The sequence below is a fragment of the Heterocephalus glaber genome, unplaced genomic scaffold, assembly GCF_053883595.1.
Source record: "Heterocephalus glaber isolate CG9 unplaced genomic scaffold, H.glaber_assembly_v1.0 deba00001460, whole genome shotgun sequence".
In the NCBI taxonomy this organism is placed as follows: Eukaryota; Metazoa; Chordata; class Mammalia; order Rodentia; family Bathyergidae; genus Heterocephalus; species Heterocephalus glaber.
In genome coordinates, this window is record NW_028258307.1 from 5925976 (window position 1) to 5949064 (window position 23089).

General features: G+C 45.3%; 2 protein-coding genes across 2 annotated transcripts; one reads left to right on the top strand and one right to left on the bottom strand.

Moving 5' to 3' along the window:
* Nucleotides 1-628: 628 nt before the first annotated feature.
* Nucleotides 629-4462, bottom strand: LOC147826885 (uncharacterized). Its single transcript, XM_087216733.1, has 5 exons — nucleotides 4355-4462; nucleotides 4016-4294; nucleotides 3285-3432; nucleotides 2940-3039; nucleotides 629-2626 (listed from the first exon to the last, which is right to left on the bottom strand). The coding sequence occupies exons 1-5, from the start codon at nucleotides 4460-4462 to the stop codon at nucleotides 2374-2376; spliced, it is 888 nt and encodes a 295-aa protein (XP_087072859.1). The 3' UTR covers nucleotides 629-2373.
* Nefl (neurofilament light chain) lies at nucleotides 4361-9619 on the top strand. The gene is made up of 4 exons (XM_021261290.2): nucleotides 4361-5507; nucleotides 6479-6603; nucleotides 7021-7340; nucleotides 7880-9619. Exons 1-4 carry the CDS (start codon nucleotides 4461-4463, stop codon nucleotides 8005-8007), a joined length of 1620 nt encoding a protein of 539 aa, XP_021116949.1. The 5' UTR covers nucleotides 4361-4460; the 3' UTR covers nucleotides 8008-9619.
* Nucleotides 9620-23089: the final 13470 nt, after the last annotated feature.

The window sequence follows — 23089 nt, forward strand, 5'->3', positions numbered from 1 at the left end:
TCACGGTGACTGTGATTAAGGCCAGGCCACCGTGGGGCAGGCCCCTAGGGGGAAAATACATTACCTTGGCTCATTCTGTGGAGCAAGCATTTAGGGATCTGAACTTATCACCATCATTTCTGCATGGACAGCAGTAAGTTCCTGTCATTTCTAATAGCGCACATGTTCTGAATATAAACGTGCTTTTTTCATCTTTAACCTACTCAAGTGACATTCTCACTTCTGCTGCACTCTAAATTTCATATAGCTGCAGAGCACACTTTATTCTGCATCACTTTCAAAGTGTGGGGTTGTAAATGTAGGCACATTTTATTTTAAAATGGGGAAAGTTTTCTTTCAAATATATTTCCCAAGACATGGAAAAGATTCGTGTATGAGTCCTGTGGTAAGCATATTATATACAGAAATAAACCTGTTTCAAGAAAAAAAGAGGAAAGACATTCATACATTGCTGTAGATTTTATCCATATTTGAAAAAATTGTAGGAAGCATGACAAACTCAATAACGAGATGTTCAGTGCCAGCATTTCTTCTTTTGTTCATTGTAAAAATTTTTAAGGTCACTCTTTTTCCAAAGAAAACTCATTTATAGATGTGGAAAATGAAAATATCTCAATTAGAAAACAGCAGAAATTACAGTGTGGTTTATTTTAGGATTTACATCACCTACGTTGGATTTTAGTTTATTAATTCCTGAAAAGGTGCTTTGCAAAGCGTCTAAAAAGTCACACCATATAAAAGTTACATCGACAGTTAATGTGTCCTACTGTACTGGTGGCAACAATTTATTTTACATTCAGGTAGTTCTATCAATCATACAGTTATTGCTGCCATTAGCTCTCCCAATGGAACACTCACTACCAGTTTCCTCATGCTATAGACCAGTTCATATTGGTGTCTCCCAAACAGAAGAGGTTTATTATATTATATGTATGCTAGATTCTGCAGACTGTGGCATGTAGTTCTCAAATTCCATAGAAACAAGGAGACAGATAATGCCTATGAGCAGAGCACCGCTCTATCTGAAAGCAAGTACAGCTCAGGCTTGAGGTAGCTGAGTGACTTGGCAAATTATTTAACCTGTTTGGCCTCTGCTGCTGGCTCTGAATAGCCATCTCACGGGGATTTTGTTACTAAGCAATAGACAGCAAGTGCCTGAGTGTGGTATTTCCTTCATTTCCCCTTTCGGGGGCATGCTGACGCCAGCTTCCATGATACTGATGAACCTTCCTGATGGTGAGGTGCATGGAGACCCCTCTGCTGTTCTGATCCAGCTCTGTCCCCACACATCACTGTTGGGGGACAGAACTTGCCTCTCCTGACGCCCACACTGAAGCCTCTCATGGGCTCTATCCTGTCGGAACTTCAGCTTAAAGCTGCACCTTTTAAAGCAAATGCCAATACACAACGCCCTGTGCCATGGGTTTCAGAAGGATGAGTAGAAAAGCCATCAGTCACCCAGTCTGAGCCACCTGGAGTGGAAGTAAAATATTCTCGGTGGTTCTAAAAGGGTTAAAAGTTCTGAGCTTTATGGTAATGTGTATCTATTTTGCTCTTCAACAAATGCCCTGAAATAGTCTGTGAGAGGATCACAGAGGTATTATGAGATAACCAGATTGGTAGGAATACTATTAATGAGTGTCACCAATAGATTTCTGTGTTTAGTTTTTGAATAGTTTTTATCCTGAGAGTGTGTTTTGTTGGTAACCCTCAATCATTTTCACGTCCATGGAGAATATGCTTAAAGGGGAATAAATGCACAAGTACATAATGACACTCAAAAGCCTCTGCTGAGAGACAATGGCAGTGCTACACATGACACTGATACAGAAATATTTCCGGTGAGGGCAAGGAAAAGTCAGGCTTTTCTTGCTGAATGGATTTTCTGAAGTTGCTCACTTTCCCACTGCTTTTCTGACACACGGAGCAAATGGCATGTGGGCTTTCAGAGCAGAATTCTGGGAAGAGGGTTTAAAAAGGAAGATGGCTGGACAGGACACTGCAAAGGAGGCAAGCACGCAGCAGAGCAAGGCCCAAGGTGGGGCAACCAAAATCCAGCTCCCCCAGCCCCAGAGCAAGGCTGCACTGCAGAATCCGGTGGCTAGTGGAGATCTACATTCCTAAGTCCCACTGGGGTGGTTCTGCCCCACACCCTGGGCCAGGGGCAGTAGAGAAGGGGCCTCTGTGCCCTCCACTCACCCTTTACCACCCAGTGCACCTCCATTATCCTCTGTCATGCAAAGCTGGTGACCCAGGACCTTCTGCTCCGCAGCATCTCACTGGCCCCGAAGCCCAGCCTCTCCACTCTGCAGTCAGAATCTGCATCGAGGAGCTGGCAAAATACCTAAATAAACCTAAAAACCTGGACGGACTTCAGCCCCATGAGATAATCTGAAACTCCTGGGGGAAAGGACCTGGTGCAAAGGAAAGGGACTCATGAGTCCTCAAGGGTGTGGCGTGTGCAGACACATGCACACTGGGTGTGAAAGAATGATTTATATGGTGCAGGTTAAAAATAAATCCATTCTTCCACTTGTCACCTACATATGGGTAGCAAACATATGACTTACCCGGGTCTCCTTCCCCCCTCATCTCTGGAACAGAAGCCTCTGCTACTACTGGGTCGCTGGTGAATGACAAGGGATGCAGGCTACAAAGTCATGCTAGGGAAGGAGGACCCAGCTGGGTCTGCCAGGGCCAAGGGTCTGGGCAGCCTGAGTGTGCGAGCGAAGGCAGAGCTCCGAGAAGGCACAAGCCTGATGGATTAAAACCTCCCACCAACGTTTCTGAGTTCGAGTTACTGGAATTACTACAGTGATTGTTTAGAAATCCCAGGAAGTTCTCCCATGCAATCCCTCCCTCTGCCTTGAGGAGGGTGGGGTATCAGAATCACAGGGTCCTTTTAAGGTCGGAAAGGACCTTAGGGCCATAAACCTCACCCGCCCTCTTCTCCATCTGGGCTCCTGCGGTATCCTCTGCGGGTCACGGGCAAAGCGACGCGGACCTCTCTGCTGGAACGTATGTTTCTCCGCAGTGCACCTTAAAAAATAAAAGTTCGTGTCAAACGCCATGTTGCATAAATAAAAACTAAATGCTTGTTTAGAAAAATCCTGCGCACCTCCTGTAAACCTGCGGAACCCCTCCTCAAGCCCGAGGCACTGCCGACACAACGCGAGTGGAAGCGCCCAGGGCTCGCGGGCCGCACCCCCGCGCGCTACGGCCCACTCTTCCGGGCATCGGGGCGCGTCCTAAGGAACCCACGGACCCTACTGCGTGTTACCTACTTATCGTAGTGAACCGGGGCGGAATCACGCAGCTCTTTTCTGTCCGCCCCAGCGTGGAGCTCGGTGCCGAGTTCTCCTCTGCGGAGGCCACACCCGGGGCTCGCGGCAGCCGCAGCGGATTCTCTCGGAAAGGCAACCACCTGCATGGCTTGTGGAAATCATCAGGTTGGGTACCAAGCACGCGTAAAAAGAGAGGTGGAGGCGTTTAATGTGGTGGAGGTGGTGTCCAGCAGGGATTCAGCTTCGGGAGACAGAGGCAGCCTGAAGGTCCCCGCTGCCGCCCGGTTCCAAACTCATTCCCCACCCTCCTCCTCCTCCTCCTCCCCCTCCCCTGCCCCAGGCACCGGGACGCGCTGAAAGCCCTGAGCTTCGTCTCCCATAAAGAAAGGAGAAAATCTAGGAAAGCTAGCAGGCTGATTATCTGCTCCCAAAGGTTTAGAAATGCTAAAGTGACCACCTGCAGCACTAGGGGTGTGTGCGCGTGTTGGGGCTTATCTTCCAGCGTTGAAAAGCAAAAGCAAAACAGCCAGGAGAAAGGAAGAATTAACGAAAGTACCAGAAACAGCCAGAAAGAAATGTAAAACTTCTCCATAACTGCGCACAGCATATGTGCGTCCTTTGCCTCTTACTCCTATCTCAACCTCCCCAGGGACACTGCACCGCCACCAGAAACAAATGGGGTGGGGTGGGGTGGGGAAGAGTTGAGCCGGGGTCAGGTGTATTCCAGGTACCGGGTAGGAAAAGCTGAGGTGTCCGTGCAGAGTGGGAACCAGCCCGGTGACACAGGGTCCAAGTATAATAAGCAGGTGGGGCTGGGTGGGTGCGAAGGGAAAGGAAATGAGTAGGGGGTGTGGGGGGGTCTCCGAGAAAACCGAGGTCTCCGCGAAGAGCTGGGAGGCCCGAGCCGCCGCCGCCGCCGCCCGCTCGCCCCCTCCTTCCCTTTTGCGCAGAATCCGCCCCAGGCTGCAGCGCGCTGCGCCCCCACCCCCACCCGGCCGGCGCGCGCGCCGCTATGCACCGCAGGCTGCGTCAGGTCCGCCCGAGTATAAATACGGGTGGCAGGACGGCACCCCGCCGCACACAGCCATCCACTTGTCCCTGTCCCTCTCTCCCCCGTCCTTCTTTCTCTCTAGGCCCCCATCTCCGCCGCGGGCCAGAGGGGCACCGGCCGCCACCATGAGTTCCTTCAGCTACGAGCCGTACTATTCGACCTCCTACAAACGGCGCTACGTGGAGCCGCCCCGGGTGCACGTTTCCAGCGTGCGAAGCGGCTACAGCACGGCGCGCTCCGCGTACTCCAGCTACTCCGCTCCCGTCTCCTCCTCGCTCTCCGTGCGCCGCAGCTACTCGTCCAGCTCCGGCTCCTTGATGCCCAGCCTGGAGAATCTGGACCTGAGCCAGGTGGCTGCCATCAGCAACGACCTCAAGTCGATCCGCACGCAGGAGAAGGCGCAGCTCCAGGACCTCAACGACCGCTTCGCTAGCTTCATCGAGCGCGTGCACGAGCTGGAGCAGCAGAACAAGGTCCTGGAAGCCGAGCTGCTAGTGCTGCGCCAGAAACACTCCGAGCCGTCGCGCTTCCGGGCGCTGTACGAGCAGGAGATCCGAGACCTGCGCCTGGCGGCGGAAGACGCCACCAACGAGAAGCAGGCGCTCCAGGGCGAGCGCGAAGGGCTGGAGGAGACTCTGCGCAGCCTGCAGGCGCGATACGAAGAGGAGGTGCTGAGCCGCGAGGACGCCGAGGGCCGGCTGATGGAAGCGCGCAAAGGCGCAGACGAGGCTGCGCTCGCCCGCGCCGAGCTGGAAAAGCGCATCGACAGCCTGATGGACGAAATCGCCTTTCTGAAGAAAGTGCACGAAGAGGAGATCGCCGAGTTGCAGGCGCAGATTCAGTATGCGCAGATCTCCGTGGAGATGGACGTGGCCTCCAAGCCCGACCTCTCTGCCGCGCTCAAGGACATCCGCGCGCAGTACGAGAAGCTGGCCGCCAAGAACATGCAGAACGCCGAAGAGTGGTTCAAGAGCCGCTTCACCGTGCTGACCGAGAGCGCCGCCAAGAACACCGACGCCGTGCGCGCCGCCAAGGACGAGGTGTCGGAGAGCCGCCGCCTGCTCAAAGCCAAGACCTTGGAGATCGAAGCGTGCCGGGGCATGAACGAGGCGCTGGAGAAGCAGCTGCAGGAGCTGGAGGACAAGCAGAACGCCGACATCAGTGCCATGCAGGTACCGCGCGGGCCAGGTCCGGTGGCGGCAGGGCGGGCGGCAAAGGCGTGGGTTGAGGGTGCGCCGGGCAAGTGCAGTGGACCCCACGGGTGAGCTGCAGGGCGGGGATCCGGCTCCTTGGGGACTGGGTGGGTGGGAAGGGCACTTGGGGGCGGGGCTGACAGCATTCTGGGGCTGAGCCTGGTGCAGGGCCCGAGTTCTGCAACAGAGCGACCCAGCCCGGCTGCAGGGTTGGGGGGGGGGGTGGTCGGTGCGCAGGAGTGGACGCTGGGCGTTGCCCTAGGTCTGCAGTGACTTCCGCTCTCTGCAGACCTGAGTCCACCGAGACCCAAGTTCAGCACCTATCGGACCCTCCGGTTGGTAAAGATGGCAGCAGTGCTCCTGGCCTCTGAACCTGCAGGCTTTAGGGCTAGTTTTTCTAACCACTTCCTCCCCTTAGCAAGTACCCAAGAATACAGTCCGAATCTTTTAGAAGAGTGGCAGGTGATAGTCACGAGTCAAACGTCTCATTTTTAAGGTTCTCCATCTTCGGGAGAGTAGCAATATAGTTGCACAGGAATTATTTTAAAGAAGCTCATTTGAAAAAATCGAGGTCTTTTCTTCTATAAAGAAGTGAATTAATTTTCTCCAATGTGACCTGGCTAGAAAAGAGTTAGTGAGAAACAGTTTTTCTATCAATTTGGATTTTTATTTCTTTGTAGACATTTTATGGTGGTCATGAGCCTATATTAACTAAAAAATTTCTTAAAAAGAATTTTCTTCTATCATCTAAAATATTTTTTCCTTCATGCTTCGTGAAGCTGGATATTTTAGGGAAGAAAGATTTTTTAGAGAACAGGCAATTTAAGAGGCGATTTGTGAGATGGAATGTGTGCCCTTTGGTTTTAATTGACAATAGGCTTTTGCAACATATAAAGTATAATGAAAGCAGTAGGAACTTATGCTGGGCTTTTTCTTTAATCTTCCAACAGGACACAATCAACAAATTAGAAAATGAACTGAGAACCACAAAGAGCGAGATGGCTCGATACCTGAAAGAATACCAAGACCTCCTCAATGTGAAGATGGCTTTGGATATTGAGATTGCAGCTTACAGGTGAAACCAGAGGGGTGAGGGTAGCAGCCATTAAGCCTTAGGAGGAAAGTCAGATTCCATTCAAAGATGAATCAGAACCTTCAAGACTAGTTTTTTGAAAATTATGAACTGTTAGTTTTTTTTGCTTCTTCCAAGAAAGTATCTAAGCAAATATATAAGAAGTAATAACGAGTCCTATTCTTAGCTTCCCATTCTGTTTTAAATTTAATAGGACTACTTAGGGCTTGTTTTGTTAGGTCTCAGTCACAAAATCCCAGTCACTGAGTCTTGACACTGCCCAGCTCTGCTCCTGTTGGCATTTTCTTCCATCGGTGCCATTGGGGGGCCAGTGGTGAGTGGTGGGCTTAGAGAATGTCCCTGAGCACACTTCCTGTGTTGTTGTTTTTTTTTTTTAACCACCCTTCATCTGGCCCCCAGGAAACTCTTGGAAGGCGAGGAGACCCGGCTCAGTTTCACCAGCATGGGCAGCATCACCAGCGGCTATTCCCAGAGCTCCCAGGTCTTCGGCCGATCTGCCTACAGCGGTTTGCAGACCAGCTCCTACCTAATGTCTGCTCGCTCCTTCCCTTCCTACTACACCAGCCACGTCCAGGAGGAGCAGATCGAGGTGGAGGAGACCATCCAGGCTGCCAAAGCCGAGGAAGCCAAGGATGAGCCCCCCTCTGAAGGGGAAGCTGAAGAGGAGGAAAAGGAGAAGGAAGAGGGGGAAGAAGAGGAGGGAGCTGAAGAGGAAGAAGGTATGAGGAGAGCAGACCCCTGCCAGGACCAAGTGGGTGGGGAGACTTGTCAGGAGGTGGATGAGCTACACAAAGGCCTGCTCATATGTGATTTCAGAACCTTAAGAAATACCATTGTCTTTATTCCATGTACCTTTATTAAGCACTTTTTTATTATAAGTGAAGCAGTTGGTCAAAAATTTCTTTCTTTTGTTTTATTTTATTTTGAGTGATGCATAGTAATTCCAGAATTTTATTTTTAGTATATCCATTTGGCCCAGCAGGTTGGTGTGCTAAAGAGCAAAAGCAAATGCCAAACACATCGTAGAACTGAGATTAGGTCTTGGAGAGGAAGTAATCTCATTTTATTTAACTGTGTTCCCTGGCAAGTTGTTCATGGCAAGCATTGTGTGTTACATGTCTTCTGGGACAATGGAACAGAGAGGTTTTTGGTGAGCATTCTGACAATGATGCTTAGTAATTCACAAAATCTTGGCAGCGATCTTTTGACTGGACTTAACCTGGATTTGGGTCTTGTAAATTTTCTCTCCATGTTTTAGCTGCCAAGGAAGAATCTGAAGAGGCGAAGGAGGAAGAAGAAGGAGGAGGAGAAGGTGAAGAAGCTGAAGAAGAGGAGAAGAAAGAAGAAGGTGCTGTCGAGGAACGAGCAGCTAAGAAGAAAGATTGAGTCCCCTTTTCCTAACTGTTCCAGGAAAATTTCTCCCCAGATTTGGTCAACTTCATCGCCAGTCAACCAGTTGAGTTCCAGACCCTACATGAATGAAGAAGTTAATATAGGTATACTTCTGAGATGACCTAGGTTGGACATTCAATGTTGTGCTATGAATTTTCTCCTTATGCAGAGTATTCGTTTGCTTGCAGAGTGGCTTTCTGGCTTGCTGCCAGCCAGTGCATGGTCCATGCTTATGAGTTCAGGATCGATGACAATGTGAATCCTTCAGATGTTTACAATAAAAAAAGTGAATAAATGAATTTACTAATGTTAATGTTAAACTTGATGGAAAAATATTCCTTTGAACCTTTGGTGGATGGAAGTTAAAGACCTCGAGTTATGTGCAATAAATAGTAAATAAAGTTACACCGAATGACATTTCTTGCTGTGGTTTTTCACTTAATTAAAATACCTTTAAACATGGTATCAATATAAACAATATACAAGTGGACTATTGACCTTCAGTTTTTCGAAAAGCTAAAATTTTAACAGCTACAATACCTTCTTTAATTGGAAATTCTGAGGGATACAGTTAGGTCATGACTATAATATCTTGTCCCTCAAAATTGTACTCATAATAAATGAAATGAGAGAGTCCATAAATAATAATATATTCTATAAAATGTACTGTATTATGTTGAAGGATGACTTTGTAGGAGACAGTTTTGAAATTATATGACAAATACATCCTTTATGGACAACTAGGATGTGATTATGCAATATGGGTAGAATATGAATTCCACATGTTCATCACTGTGGCTACATTTTTAATGCATTCTAAATATGGGCAGAAGTTGAAACCTGAGCACATGATATAACGAAAAGGAATGTTTTTATCAATGTATAATTTAGAGAGGAGAAAGGATATCAAAGGTTATTTGCCACTGTAACCATGTTGCCTGCAATCCTGAGCTCGTGCTGTAAGCATAATTCTGTTACCTAAAATAAATAGCATTTAATGCCACACATTTTTTTAATGTTTAAAAAATTGCAGACACCAGTAATGAAATTAGTAGTAGTCACGTAGTGGGAAGATAATATATTTGTGTGTTACATTGGCATCGCTCTGCATGTCTTAATTGGGAAATACTGGGATTTCAATAACTGGTTGGATGTTGCATAAAAATCACACCCGGTCTGTCTGTGTCCACTGTGAAGTTATGAAAGCTCTCACCTTTGCATTTGCTGTGGAATATAGATGAAATTATTGTCTCTCTGCTGCTCTGCTTCTGTTATTAACTGCATTGTCAGCTAACTTTGTTCAGTAACTGTTTTTAAGATGACCTTTGAAAGTTATGGATTTCACCTGAAACCAAAGTGGTCTCCGTTTCAAGTTATATGATCCCTTTGCATTTCCGGAAAGATTAGGTATCTCCTCAGAAGCCAAGCTTTTCACATTTATCCTCATTAAGTATGGGAGGATGTTCATGGCTTAGTGTACGCTACATGGCAAAAGTGCCTCATCGAACGGAAACAGCTGGTTGATGTGAGAAAGACTTGGTTGAAGTAAGAACATTGTTCCATACTCTATCCTGTGTGCCATAATAAAATACTGAAAAGACTTAAATGACTTTGAAGTCTTTTTAAAAATTTCCCCAAATATGGTACTGTGGCCAGTATCCACTTTCTCTTTGCTCCCCCCAAAAGTCGAATCCTTCACTATTCTGTTCCCAGCGACCCCACTCCCCGGTTATCCTATTCTGTAAACCATACGCCTCCATATGCCATCACCTCCCCCTTTTCCTCAGACCCTCGAGCCTCATTGATCACTGCTCTTGTTATGGTTTGGATCTGGATATCTCCCCAAAGCCTCATGCAGTCATAGGGGGCTTTTTCAGAGGTAGCTGAATCTAGAGTGTGTGATGTTGGGATTAAGGCATGTGCTTACTAAAAACCAGTACATGGATTAGTTTGGTACTGACCTAATCCCTGTAGTCTGAATAAGATAAAAGAGGCAGAAAGACGCCCATAGGGTTCCCTTGTTGCTTTTGCTACTAGGTAAGTGCCATGAACTGTTTCTCCTCTGCAACACCCCTGTGCCATGTGCCACCCTGCCTTGGAGCCAGCCGATTATGGACTGAAACATCTATAAACTGAGCTAAATAAACCCTTTTCCTTTTAACTTTGGATGTCAGGTATTTTGTCTCAACAACTAGAGAAAAGTAACGAACACAACTCCTATTGATTTTACTGCCACAGTCTCTCCATGGACACTGCCACTCTCCTAACAATTCTCGCAGTATCTACTCTTACTCTTCAATCAGTGCACAATTCAGTTAGGGAAACACCCTGATGTAAGCCCTCCAATAATGTCCTGCTTGCTGCTTCAGCCACTGTGATCCTCTGTTCTCCCACAGGCCACAGGGTTTATGTATTTATTTTGCTGGTTCCTCTTTCTGGAACACTTTTTTCTCCTTCCATCAGCCTCACTTGGCGAGGCCCTATTCACCGTCTAGACACAGACTTTCGAGTGTCATTCCCTAGGGCAATTCTCCTCTGACCTTTTCTGGTAGGTCAGATTTCTAAAAATGCGTATAAGACTTTGTAGACCTTTTGTCTTTGGCATGGACATCAACTTTGTGATCGATCACCTGACACAGATCTGTCACCCTACCACCATGTGAATGTCAGAAGCATGGGGGCTCTGATCTCTGTGGCTTGGTATTTTATACCTAGAACGTACCACAGTTACTCCCTTAGTAGAAGTACACTACATATCTGTTGAGTGAATAACTTCTTCATGGATTAAAATTTCTCCAAGATGACCAGAAAGCCAAGATTATTCAATAATGTGTCACACCTTGTTTTGGAAAGAGCAGGGAACTAAGTGTCCATCCTGGGGAGCATTGTTGCTCTGTGAAGAAGCACTGACCGTTTTTATCCCCAGCCTGGCTGCAATCTGCTTGTTCACATAAAGGTTTAGCAGTGGCTGTCTCATCCTGACTATATTTGTGATGCAAAGTTTCCTGCAAGGCCCTCACTGCTTAGAAGCTCAGGCTAAGTGGAGAAATGGGAAACTGTGTGCTTCCTATGTGTTATGACTTATCTCCTCACTAAAATCTATCACCTACAGGAAGTTGCTGAACTCGGTATAAAGTTCCATTCCTGGCATCAAATGAATAAGTGATAAACTTGGTCACTTTTTCCCGTACATGGAGACTCCAGTGCTGTCAGAGTGACCTTGTGTCTCAGGAACCATTCTAAGTGCAGTATCTGAATTAACTCCTCCACTCCTTCTATACTGCAATACTATGAGTCTAGTGGGGTCACAATCCTGCTTTTACAGGCGAGGAGTTAAGATTAGGAGACTCACATAGCTAGGCCACGTGGCAGGCTGGGATTCGGACCTCACAGTTCAGTTCTAATATCCATCTCTGAAAGCCCACCCCACTGGCTGTCCTTCTCACAGGTGTGCTTTATAACAATACTGGGGGAGTTTCCACACAGTGATCAGAACTCTCACACAGTCCTTGTATTACTTGTAAGTCAAAGGCGATCACAATGCTCTGTTATAGTTGCCTAGGATGCTCAAGTGTTTCTTTTGTCCCTTTGAATATTTATGTCTGTATCTTAATCCTTCTTCTTAATGACATGCTTTTGGAAGGCAGGAACCGGGTCTCAGAAACAGAGATGAAGTGGAAATTTATCTTCAAGGATCACTCACTTCCCAGATGCTAGGTCTCAAGTTGTTGCTGTTACCTGAGCAGGGCTGCAGGATCTATTTCAAGGTGCTTCAACCAGGTGAGTGGTGATTTCCTTTCCATGTGGGCCTTTTTATCCAGCTTCTTGAGTCTCTTATAGCATGGCAGCCGGCCTCCCCCAGAGCCAGGATGCCAAGAAACCAAAGCAGAGGATGCCTGGTCTCCTAGGACCCAGCCTTGCAAGGGATGCACCATGCCTGACCACTGTGTTCTCCTGGCCATGGGGTCAGCCTGCCTGACTCAGGGCGGCAGGGATCCATCTGCAGAGTGGCCTAAACACTAAAAGGGGATGCTCACCAGAGGCTGCCACAAGACAGCCAAACCTGTGATTATTTCTTTGATGAATGGAAAGTATCCATTCTAGAGTTTTTGAATCAATTCTAATTTCAAATATTCTTCCACTCTGTTTTCATCAGTATGCTCCTTCTCAGATCATGGGTTTCATTTTAAGAACATGTTTGTGAAAATCACAGACAGCTTGGCAATTAATATTTTCATCTAATGGATACGTTCATGTTTGGCCTTTTATTAATGTAGTTCTTTAGTCCTTCCTCTCAATAGGATTGTGTTCACAGGGTGTTACGTACAGACTAATAGTTCCTGATGCATATCCCCATATTTATTTTCTACAACTACAGCTATATATCAAGGTCTTAGATTTCCTGCAGTGATTCATTTAAAATGAAATATGTATCATTATAGTTACTTGGGATAAATATGCTAGCAGCTAATATATGACTTAAATTATGACAAAATAATAACACTATGTATTGTTTTGTTGGGTTCAACCCATCTCGGTTAACATCTTATTTACTTTTTAATATCTTGGGTTTGAACATGAATTTAAATGAGAACCTTTTTGTTTTAGTCACTTTCTTCACCACTTGGACAAAATCACCAACACCTATAAGCTAAAGGAGGAGAGGGTGGATTTGGGTCACAGTTTATAGTCCATGCTCAGCCAGTTCCGAGGCAGGAAGTGCCCCCACAGAGAGGCGTGGGGAGAAAAGCGGCTCACCTCATGGTGTTCAAGAGGCAGAGAGAAGAGGAAGGAGGAGCCAGCCAGGGGACTAACACTTCCAGGCTAAGCCAGTGGCCCACCTCTAACCAGGCCCCAACTCCTAAGAGCAAGCAGCCCCCCATGGTCCGATCACCTTCCAAAAGCCCAGCCTCTGAGCACCTGAGGCACTTGGAGGACATTCTTGATCTAAACTATAACACTTCTACTAAATGAAAAATTTATGTGGAATAAAAGTTGCCTTGATACAAAATGTCGTCTTAAAAATCCTGAGAAATTGTGGATGAGGCTCAGGTTTCTTGTGGACATTAAAGATTTTCCTTTGTGAATTGATGGCCAGTGATCCTTTTGCTCTTGGCTAAATGTGATTTTTTTCAATCTCTAACTACCCCGCTTCTTTCTATTTCATGTGTCGCATAGGCTAGTCCCTGATACTTGGACTAACACAACAACCAGCATGATGCTCTGATGCAGCAAAACTAATGCTTTCCTCTATTTACCACACTGGTAAAGACAGAAACTCACATTGAAAACTCTGTACACAGAGTTGAGAGAAAGTAATTAATGATCAGATTATTTTGACTACCTTGTTTCTAATAGTTTATTCACTGTCCACTTTTTTAGTGCATGACACACACACACACACACACACACACACACACACACACACACCCTGGCTTCCTCTCTCTCCTCTTCCCCCTCCTGAATTCACACGAAAGATCCATGTGCCCCAGAGAAACTCACATTTGTAAGCCACAAGTCATTCTCACAATTTAAAGCAGGGAAATTGGTATCAGGCACGTGAGCTCAGAGGCCGGTTCTGAGGACAGCGAACAATGCACCCCTCCAGCGGGCCCAGGAGACCCCGTGTGGGTCAGTTGGCCTCACAGCGCGCAGGTTCCAGGGTGCACCCGAGGCTCCGCAAATGCTGAGCTTCGCAGGAGCGTGGTTTTCCCCGGCTGTGTCCACCGAAGTGACCGCAGGGTGTGCATCATGACCCCAAGGGCCCCTCTAGCGACTCGGGAGCAGTACCTGGGGAAGGCAGGAACTTTGGCATGTTCCCTGTTTCCTCTCTGTGCACTTGGCAGCCCCCGCCCCCTTCCATTCCTCCTGAGCTGTGGAAGTGGAAGACAGCAAGTGTGATTTTTCAAGTGTTTTAGTCTGCAGCCGAGCTCAGGGGCAAGGTCCTGAGGGCAGGGAGTGGAGGCGGATTTCAGCCTCTACTGCAGAGGGGAGCTCCCTGAAAGGCCCAGCCCCTGAACCCTGCCCCTCTGCAGGCAAAGTGAGTCGCCAGTGTATGTGCACCCGTGTGTATTATTCAAGCACCACATCCTCCGGCCCCTGCTCCAGGAAGAGCCAGGCGACACAGACAACTTGTTGCAGGAGTCCCAAGCCTGGGGCACTGGGGCTCCACAACTGCTCAGGAGAGGAGGGCAGCAGCTCAGCGGACAAAGCTCTTCTCCCCACCAGGCACCGCGCTCTCCAGGGAGGCACGAGGGCCCCGGCGGTCTCAGGAAGCCTTAGCGAGGCGCCCCCATCTGCTCAGGCCTGAGGGGGTGGGAAGTGGAAGGGCCAGACCTGCATTTCCTTCAAGATTACCTAGGAGGTGTACATCTCCATTCTAGTCTCTTTAAACAATTTAAAGGCATCTCCCTGACCCGAGCCAACCGAGAGCAAAGGCTTTGAAAAAAAATCAAAATTAAATGTCACTTATTTTTTTCTTTGCAGTGAGCCACACTTCAATGTCCCTAGGGTTTCTGCACACGCACCACCCCCTCTGCCCAGCCACCCCACCTGGGGTCAAAAAGGACACCTCTGAAGATGCATTAATACAGGAGTTGCCCCCAAAGGTGCCCATCTCACTTAGTGGCTGACTAATTTTTACAAGTAATCATCAACTGTAAAATACTCTCTGTGTCCTTTCCCTAGGGTGAGGGTGGTGTTTAGGAAATGTGCAGTAGAAGTTTCTCTGAACCCTAATCGGTCCCAGTGATATAGGACCTCCAAATGATACAGGGGCAATAATATGACTTCCAACCTCCTAGATGTTAAATACACCAAGTTCGTGGTCTCCAAAATCGAAGAATGAGTTCTTAGGTACAGCAGAGGTTAAGAGTAGGAAATATTTATTGACAGGGAGAGGTTTTAGCTCCTGAGAGACAAGAGGGGACCTGAATGGGTGGCTGCGGATTCCACTTGACAGAAGAAATTTTATACAGCAGAATCATGAGGTGGGTACAACGTGGGTTAAAGCTGTGATCAACCAATCAAATTACAAGTATAGCCACTTAGGTAATATTGATCCAATGGGGAAGCAGATCACGTGGCAAGTACACATGGAAAGAACAAAGAACATTTTTAGGAAGGGATGGATCCCAAGGTCTTGGTTACCCGCTGAGGTGACTGATGTCTATCTAGACTTTCTTGGGCCAGGTATTACTACTTGTCTTATCCCTTGCTTATGATGTAGGCATGGTCATTCTATCTTTATCTTGAGGCCTGGCCTCCAACAGAAGTGTCTCTAGCCACAGTTGTGATGTGTTTTCGTGTTTTGTATTGACACTCTCAAGGGCCTAGCCCTGTCTGACTGCCTACAATATTTCTACCTAACTTAGTTGTCTGTAATACCAGGAGGAGTCTTAGCCTGGGCAGGGGCCTGCAGAGGCATCAGCTTAACCCTGCCAGGCTCAGGCAACTGAAGAAGGCAAGATACCCAAGAAGACTCAGGGCCTCAGAGCCCACCACTCATTGGTCAGTTTTTGTCAGCATTGACATGAACCTGACTCCTGAGATGAATGCCAGGTTTGCACCCATAGCAGGTTATATCTGCTAATAAGAATTTCAGGAAATTTGTACTGTGAATTTCTTTCATTCATTCACTCATCCAACAATGACTTCATAAGTACTTATTATGGGCCAAGTAGTATACTGGGCCTTAGAGGCACAGCATTTACAATATAAATTCCTTGTTTGCATAGAGGCAGGTGATTTTGTAACAAGCATATGTTATGTCATATGATATGGGTGTGATGGAAAGTGAATGAATGGTGGTTGTGTGGTATTTTGTGTTGATTGGTCTAGGAAGGTTTCTTTGTTAAGGTGGCATTTGGGCAGGAACCTAGAATGAGGGTGAGGGAAATCACGCATACAATGGGTAATGTCTAGTCCAGGGGTCTTGAGGTAGGAGCACGTTCAGTGTATTGAGATGAGAACACAGAAGCTGGCATGGTCAGAAGAAAGTAGACCAAGAGGAGAGTGGTGGGATCTGAGGTCTGAGAGGTTGTGGATAGATGAGATGGGGCTTTGGACTTTACAGCATGGGAGGCTGGAAGCCCTGGTAAGCCACTGGATGGCTTCCAGTCACCCAGTGATATGATGGGACTTGTGTTTAAAAGGATCATTCTGGCTGATGTGTGAAAGAAGAGCTGTAGGGACAGCTGTGGACACTGGAGAGCTAGTCAGGGGGTTACTGATGTGGCACCAATGAGAAGCGACAGTGATTGGTGAGTAGGTGTTTTTGGTAGGGATGGTGTGTTGGTGTTGAAATAGATGTTTGCATGTGGTGTAAAGGTGGATGGTGGAATTTGGAGACAAGAATAACTCCAGAGTTTTCCGTCTGAGAGACTGATTGTATTAATTGCTTTTCAATTTCTGTAGCAAAATATCTGAGGTAATCAACTTAAAAGAGGAAGAGTTTACTTTTACCCATGGTTTCAAAGGTTCCCTTCTGTGGTCAGGTGGCCCTGTTGCTTCCAGGGCTGTTGCAAGCAGCCTGCTATGGTGGGGAGTGAGTGGTGGACCAAAGCTGTTCATCTCATATGGGCCAGGAGGTGAAAAGGGCCAGGAGGGGTCAGTGTCCCAATGTCTGCTCTAAGGGCAAGTCCGCAAATGACCAAACTTCCTCCCTCTAAGCCCCGCCTCTTAAAGATTCTGGAAGCATCATGGGCTTGGCCCTTTGGGAGACACTTATCTAAATTATAGCACCAATGGAAGAGATTTTTATTTCACGAACCCTAGAAGATTGAAGATGTAGCAGATGGTGGAAACAATGTCACAGGTCACAGGGTAGCTTTTGTCCATGGTGCGTTTGGGTCTATAGTCAAAATGTGAAGGTGGGGAGAGTTTAGTACTTGGAAACAAATCTTGCTAGTGTGTGTTTCTGTGTGTGTGTGTGTGTGTGTGGTGCAGAAAACTGATCCCACAGGCTTTGTGCATGCTAGGTAAGCACTCCCCTACTGAGCTACATCCTCAGCCCTGTATTTTCTTTTCTTATTTTGAGACAGGGTCTCACTAAGTTTCCCAGGCTGGACGTGGACTTGTGATCCTCCTGCATTAGCCTCCCAAGCAGCTGGATTATAGGCATGCACCCCCATGCTTGGCTTGCTAGTGTTTTGTGGTTCTCTCCTTCAGTGCTCAAAGCCTTAATAAATAAAGGTTTAATAAAAAAAAGATCTCCTTTGAATATAAAGTGTCAAAGAATTAGAGAATTTCAAAATTATAGAAGGTACTTTAAAAAATTGTTATTTTATGCACAAGGAAACTGAGATTCAGAAGGGAAAATGCCTTGCCAAATGTGTTGTCACTGATTACAGCAGAGTTGGAGCTAGATTCTCAGATCTAATGTATTCTTCCTGCATTGTACAGCACTGCCTCCTGGGAAAGGATTCTTCTTCTTGCTCCTTTTTTCATGCTGGGATCATGATAGACACTGTATATTAGAGAAAAATAGTCATTATGTTACAACAACATTGGTACAACAATGGACAGGTCTGTACCATTTAAGATAGACTCTTCTAAAAAAAAAAAAAAGATAGACTCTTCTCTTTGGCTTTTCCTTTCTTCCTGGGATTTCAGGCTTTATTACTGACTACTTGGTAGCGAATACATGAAGTAGTTCAATCAGAGTTCACTTGTTGAAAATAAGTTGGAAATAAGTGTATGAATCAGGAACACTCCAAGTATTGTGGACCTCATCTGTTAGAAAACTATGAAATAAAATATCGATTTTCTTCTTAGAGACATTATTGATTTTCGTTCCTGGGGAATAAAGGCAGATCTTTCTGGCCAGGAACAGCTGATGGTGGAGCCTCATAATAAGAAAATTTAAAAGAGGTAAACAATCATATGGATGATGTGAGCAACAGCATCATCTCCAGTGCCACATTCCACTGCCAGAGCCAACAAATTCATTTCACACCTCTGCTCAAGCTTGTTTTCTCCTCCTTCCCCATCCTACTATCCATATGGGGACCGCTTCCCCATCTGTTCATTCCTTTCATTCTTCAGTTGATATTTTAATTTCAGTGATAATAAAAATTATCACCATCATTGAGTTTGGGTTTGATATGCATTGGTTTTCAAAGCACTGCACTCTTTTTCACAGCACTAAGAGGTGTGGAGACACACATGCCACACATTTTACGGTAAAATAAGAGGTATAGAGTGTCAGGCAATTTGTTTCCCTTGAGATGCCGTTTCCACCTTAGTGTCTCATGGCCATCAGCTTCCAGTGGCAAAGCCTCATTTCCCTTCTTCTTTGCTAATCCTGCCCACTTCTAATTTTCCCTGGTAGTTTCTATATCAATAGGTGGAAGCTCATCCTACCAAATGCCCACACCATCAGGAGTGACTTTTGATTTCTCTTTTCTCTTACTCTCTCCAATTTTCCAATAGAAAGGCCTACAGACTTTACTTTCAAAATATATCAAAGGGACAGCCCTTCTCACCATTTTCAATGCTACCATTTTGGTCCTATGCACCAAAATCTCTTACTGAGATTATTGCAATAGCCTGGTAGCTGGCTCTTTCATTCTCAACTCCTCTGGTCTCATGATATATGTTCAATAAGTAGTCAGAGTGAGGCATTCAAAATTTATCTTTGCTGAAGACCCTCTGAAGACTTGTACTTACTATGGCCTTCAAGGCCCTCCTTGATGAGACCTCACCTGACTCTGACATCCAACACCTTCTGTTGATTCTGTTCCTATCAACCAAACACGTTTTTGCCTAGAGCCTTAGTACTTGTTCTTTCTTTCTGGAATGGATTCTCTCATGGATATCTGAGTACATTTTATAAATATCAGCTAAATATCTCACACAGTCAGTCCTCTGTACCTGTGGTTTTTGCATCCATGGGTTCAACTAATAGTGGATCAAAACTATTTTAAAATTATATTTGTGTGAATATGTAGACTTTTTCTTGTTATTATTTCCTAAAATATATTATAATAGCTATTTTCTTTTTTCACTTTTATTTGTGCATATTTTCAATATATAATGAAAACATTCATCATGAGAAATTGGTACATATACATATTGCACCTTAATCTTTTTTACTTCATCTTCCTTTCTTTTCTTTCTTTTTTTTTTTTTTTTTTTTTTTTTTTGGTGGTACCAGGAATCGAACTCCGATCCTTGCCTTTGCGAGGCAGGCAGTGGCACCACTGAGCTAAATCCATGGCCCCATACGTTTAGTTGTTTGAGGAATCTCCATAGTGATTTTCATAGAGGTTTTATTAGTTTATATTTCCACCAACGATGTAGAGTTTCCTTTTGTCCCAAAACGTCACCAGCATTGTTGATATTTAATTTCTTTTTTTTGGTACCAGGGATTAAACTGGGGACCTTGTGCTTGCAAGGCAGGTGGCGGAACCACTGAGCGAAATCCCTGGCCCAATATTTAATTTCTTGCTGATAGCCATTCTTTCTGGAGTAAGATGGAATCTGTACTGTGTATTACTACTATTTTCACAGTATTGACATTGTACATATTAGGCATTATAATTTATCTAGAGATGATTTAAAGTATATGGGAGGATATGCATGACATGTAATGATCATAATCTCTTTACTCTACTTTCCCTTCATCACTTCCTTCTCCTTCCTCACTATCTCTCTCTCCCTTCCTTCCTTCCTGTGCCTCTTCCATCCTTTCAGACAGGTTTCACTATGTTTCCTGGCTGGCCTCAACTCCTGGGCTCAAGTGATTCTCCTGTTTCAGCTTTCTGCATAGCTGGGACTTTAGGTATGTGGCACTGCACCTAACCTCCTACTTAATTCTTTTTCAAAGCAATATTCTCCCTAGAATCCTTCTTTTTTCTTTTGGCTTTTCTCTCCTTCCTCCAACAGGAAAATAAACTCCAAATGGCAGGGAGTTAGTTTGTTCACTGCTGTGTCCCAGGGCTTGAAACTATGCCTGTTTCACCAATACTTTTGAATGAATGAGTTAATGAATTCAGAGTTATTAAAAATGGAATCAGTTTCCTTGGTTGGCAGTAGTTCCCATTGCTAAAGATTTTCTAACATAGGCAAAATGTTTTCAATAAACTCAAAGATCTCTAGTTGTCCTTTACAGAAAGCAGTATGGTGTAAAGTCAGGGGATGTGTCAGAGATGAATGGTTGAGTCTGTTCTGTGATATTTACTCATTCTGTAACATTGGATCATTTATGTAAGTCTCTTAATCTTGGTTTCCTTAGCTGTTAGGGATTTTGTAGTTTCTGTCTCATAGAGTGGTTACAATGATGAAATTAAACAAGATATTACATGAAAAGTGTTTAGCCTGGTTCCTGACCTTAATAAATACACACCGAGCATATACTTGTATATAAAAATATAATGTGAATGCCCTACCGAGGTCCCCAGTCCCTCAGAACATGCCGAATCAGCCCGCTGCAGACAGGCAGGTCTGTGCACGCCCTACTGAGGTCCTGAGTCATGCGGAAGACACCGAATCACCCCACTGCAGACAGGCAGCCACCTGATTCCACATCACCAAGGCGCAGAGGACACCAGACCACCAGACCAAGGTACTGAGTGCCACTGTTCCCAGCCCAGAGGTAGGGGCTTCTGAGCCATTGTCCCACTGCTCCTGGTCCAGAGGAAGGGGCTTCCCGGTCACCATCCCTCCTGCTGCTCCCAGCCCAGAGGAAAGGGCTTTTGGGCGACCTTCTGTCCCGCTGCTCCTGGCCCAGAGGGAGGGGCTTCTGAGCCACCATCCCACTGCTCCTGGTCCAGAGGAATGGGTTTCCCGGTCACCATCCCTCCGGCTGCTCCCAGCCCACAGGAAAGGGCTTTTGGGTCACCATCCCTACCGCTGATCCTGGCCCCTGTCCCACCTCACGCAGCTCAGAGGAGGTAATCCGTGCAGGCACTAACAGCCCCCTGCCCCAGTTGAAATGAGAAAACACATAAATAAGTCTCAAAACCAGACTTCCAGATCACCTACAGAAACCCCAAAGGGAAATGAGATGGAACACTCTGATACTCAACCACCTGGACCCACTGAACTGGCAACAAAAGGGGATCTGGAAAAATGAAATCAGAAATAATTTCTCAGATAACAGGAGAAATTGTGCCCTTAGTGCAAGACATGATTAATAGATCTAGAGAGGAGCTGAGGAACATGATGGAATCCCAACATAAGAAACAAATGGAATCCATAAAACAGATGCAAATAGATTTCCAGGACATGAAAAACTCCACTGAACATCTACACAGCAGAATGAGCCAGTGTGAGGACAGAATTTCAGATATAGAAGATAAGATTGCAATTAGTGACCAGGAAAAGAAAAATTGCTTCAAAATTATAAGGGAACATGAGAAATCAATCCAGCAGCTGCTAGATGATTCAAAAAAGAATAACATAAGACTGATTGGGCTCAATGAAGAAACAGGAGAGAGTGCAGATGACATCAAAAAATCTCTTCACAGAAATAATGGCAGAAAACTTCCCAAGCAGGGGAAAAGAGCTTGACATACAGATAAGTGAGGCATATAGGACTCCAAGTAGCCTTGATCAAAAACAATCTACACATAGGCATATAATTGTTAAGATTCCAGAAACACAACAGAAGAACAAAGTTCTCCAAGCAGTCAGAGAAAAGAAACAAATCACATACAAAGGAAAGCCCATCAGAATCACAGCAGACTTCTCAACACAAACCATCAAGGCAAGAAGAGCTTTGAGTGACATATTCCAAGCCCTCAAAGAAAACAGCCTCCAACCCAGATTGATGTACCCTGCAAAACTATCTTTCAAAATGGATGGAGAAATAAGATACTTTCATGACAAAGAGCACCTTAGGAACTTGGTGAATACCAAACCAGCACTCCAAAGAATTTTACACAATATCCTAGGAACAGACATTGAGGATCACAACCCCAGGAAGCAAAGCAGAATGAACCCATCTGGCATGACAAGAAATTAAATGTAAAGGGGGAGAACCCAACAAAAAGAAAAAGTCATGGCAATGACACGTCAATACGTTTCAGTTATAACCATCAACATTAATGGTCTCAATTCACCAATCAAAAGAAATAGACTGGCAGAATGGGTCAAGAAGCAAAATCCAACAATATGCTGCATACAAGAAACACACTTAATTCAAATGGAAACTCATAGACTGAAAGTTAAAGGGTGGAAAACAATATTGCATGTGACAGAAACCCGAAAAAAAGCAGGAGTAGCTATCCTCTTGGCAGATCAAGTAGATTTCAAACCAACACTGATTAAGAGAGATGAAGAAGGACACTACATCCTTGTAAAGGGAACAATCCAAGAGGAAGAGATGACAATCCTAAATATCTATGCACCAAACACTAGTGCACCCAACTATATAAAACAAATACTAATGGACATGAAAAGCCATATATGCACTAATACAATTGTAGTGGGGGACCTCAACACCCCACTGTCACAAATAGATAGATCAACTAGACTAAAAATAAGTACTGAAATACTAGAACTCAGTCGTACTCGTGAACAAATGAACTTACAGACGTTTACAGAGTCTTCCACCCCACAAAATCAGAATACACATTCTTCTCAGCTGCACATGGGTCATTCTCCAAAATAGGCCACATACTCACACATAGAACATGTTTAAGTAAGTGCGAAGGAATTGAAGTTATCCCCTGTATATTATCAGACCATAGCGCAATGAAATTGGAGATCCATAGCAAAAGAAACTCAAAAAATTTCATAAACAGGTGGAAATTTGAACAACACACTTCTGAATAACCAATGGGTCACAGAGGAAATTAAAGAAGAAATCAGACAGTTCCTTCAATTAAATGACAATGACAATACAACATATCAGAATCTATGGGACACAATGAAAGGAGTCTTACAAAGGAAATTCATAGCAGTGAATATGCATATTAGGAAAACACAACGAGCCCAATTAAACAACCTGATACTGAACCTCAAGCTTCTAGAAAAAGAAGAGCAAGACAACCCCAAAGCTCATACAAGGGAGGAAATTATAAAGATCAGAGGAGAAATCAATGCAATGGAGACTAAGAGAATGATACCAAAA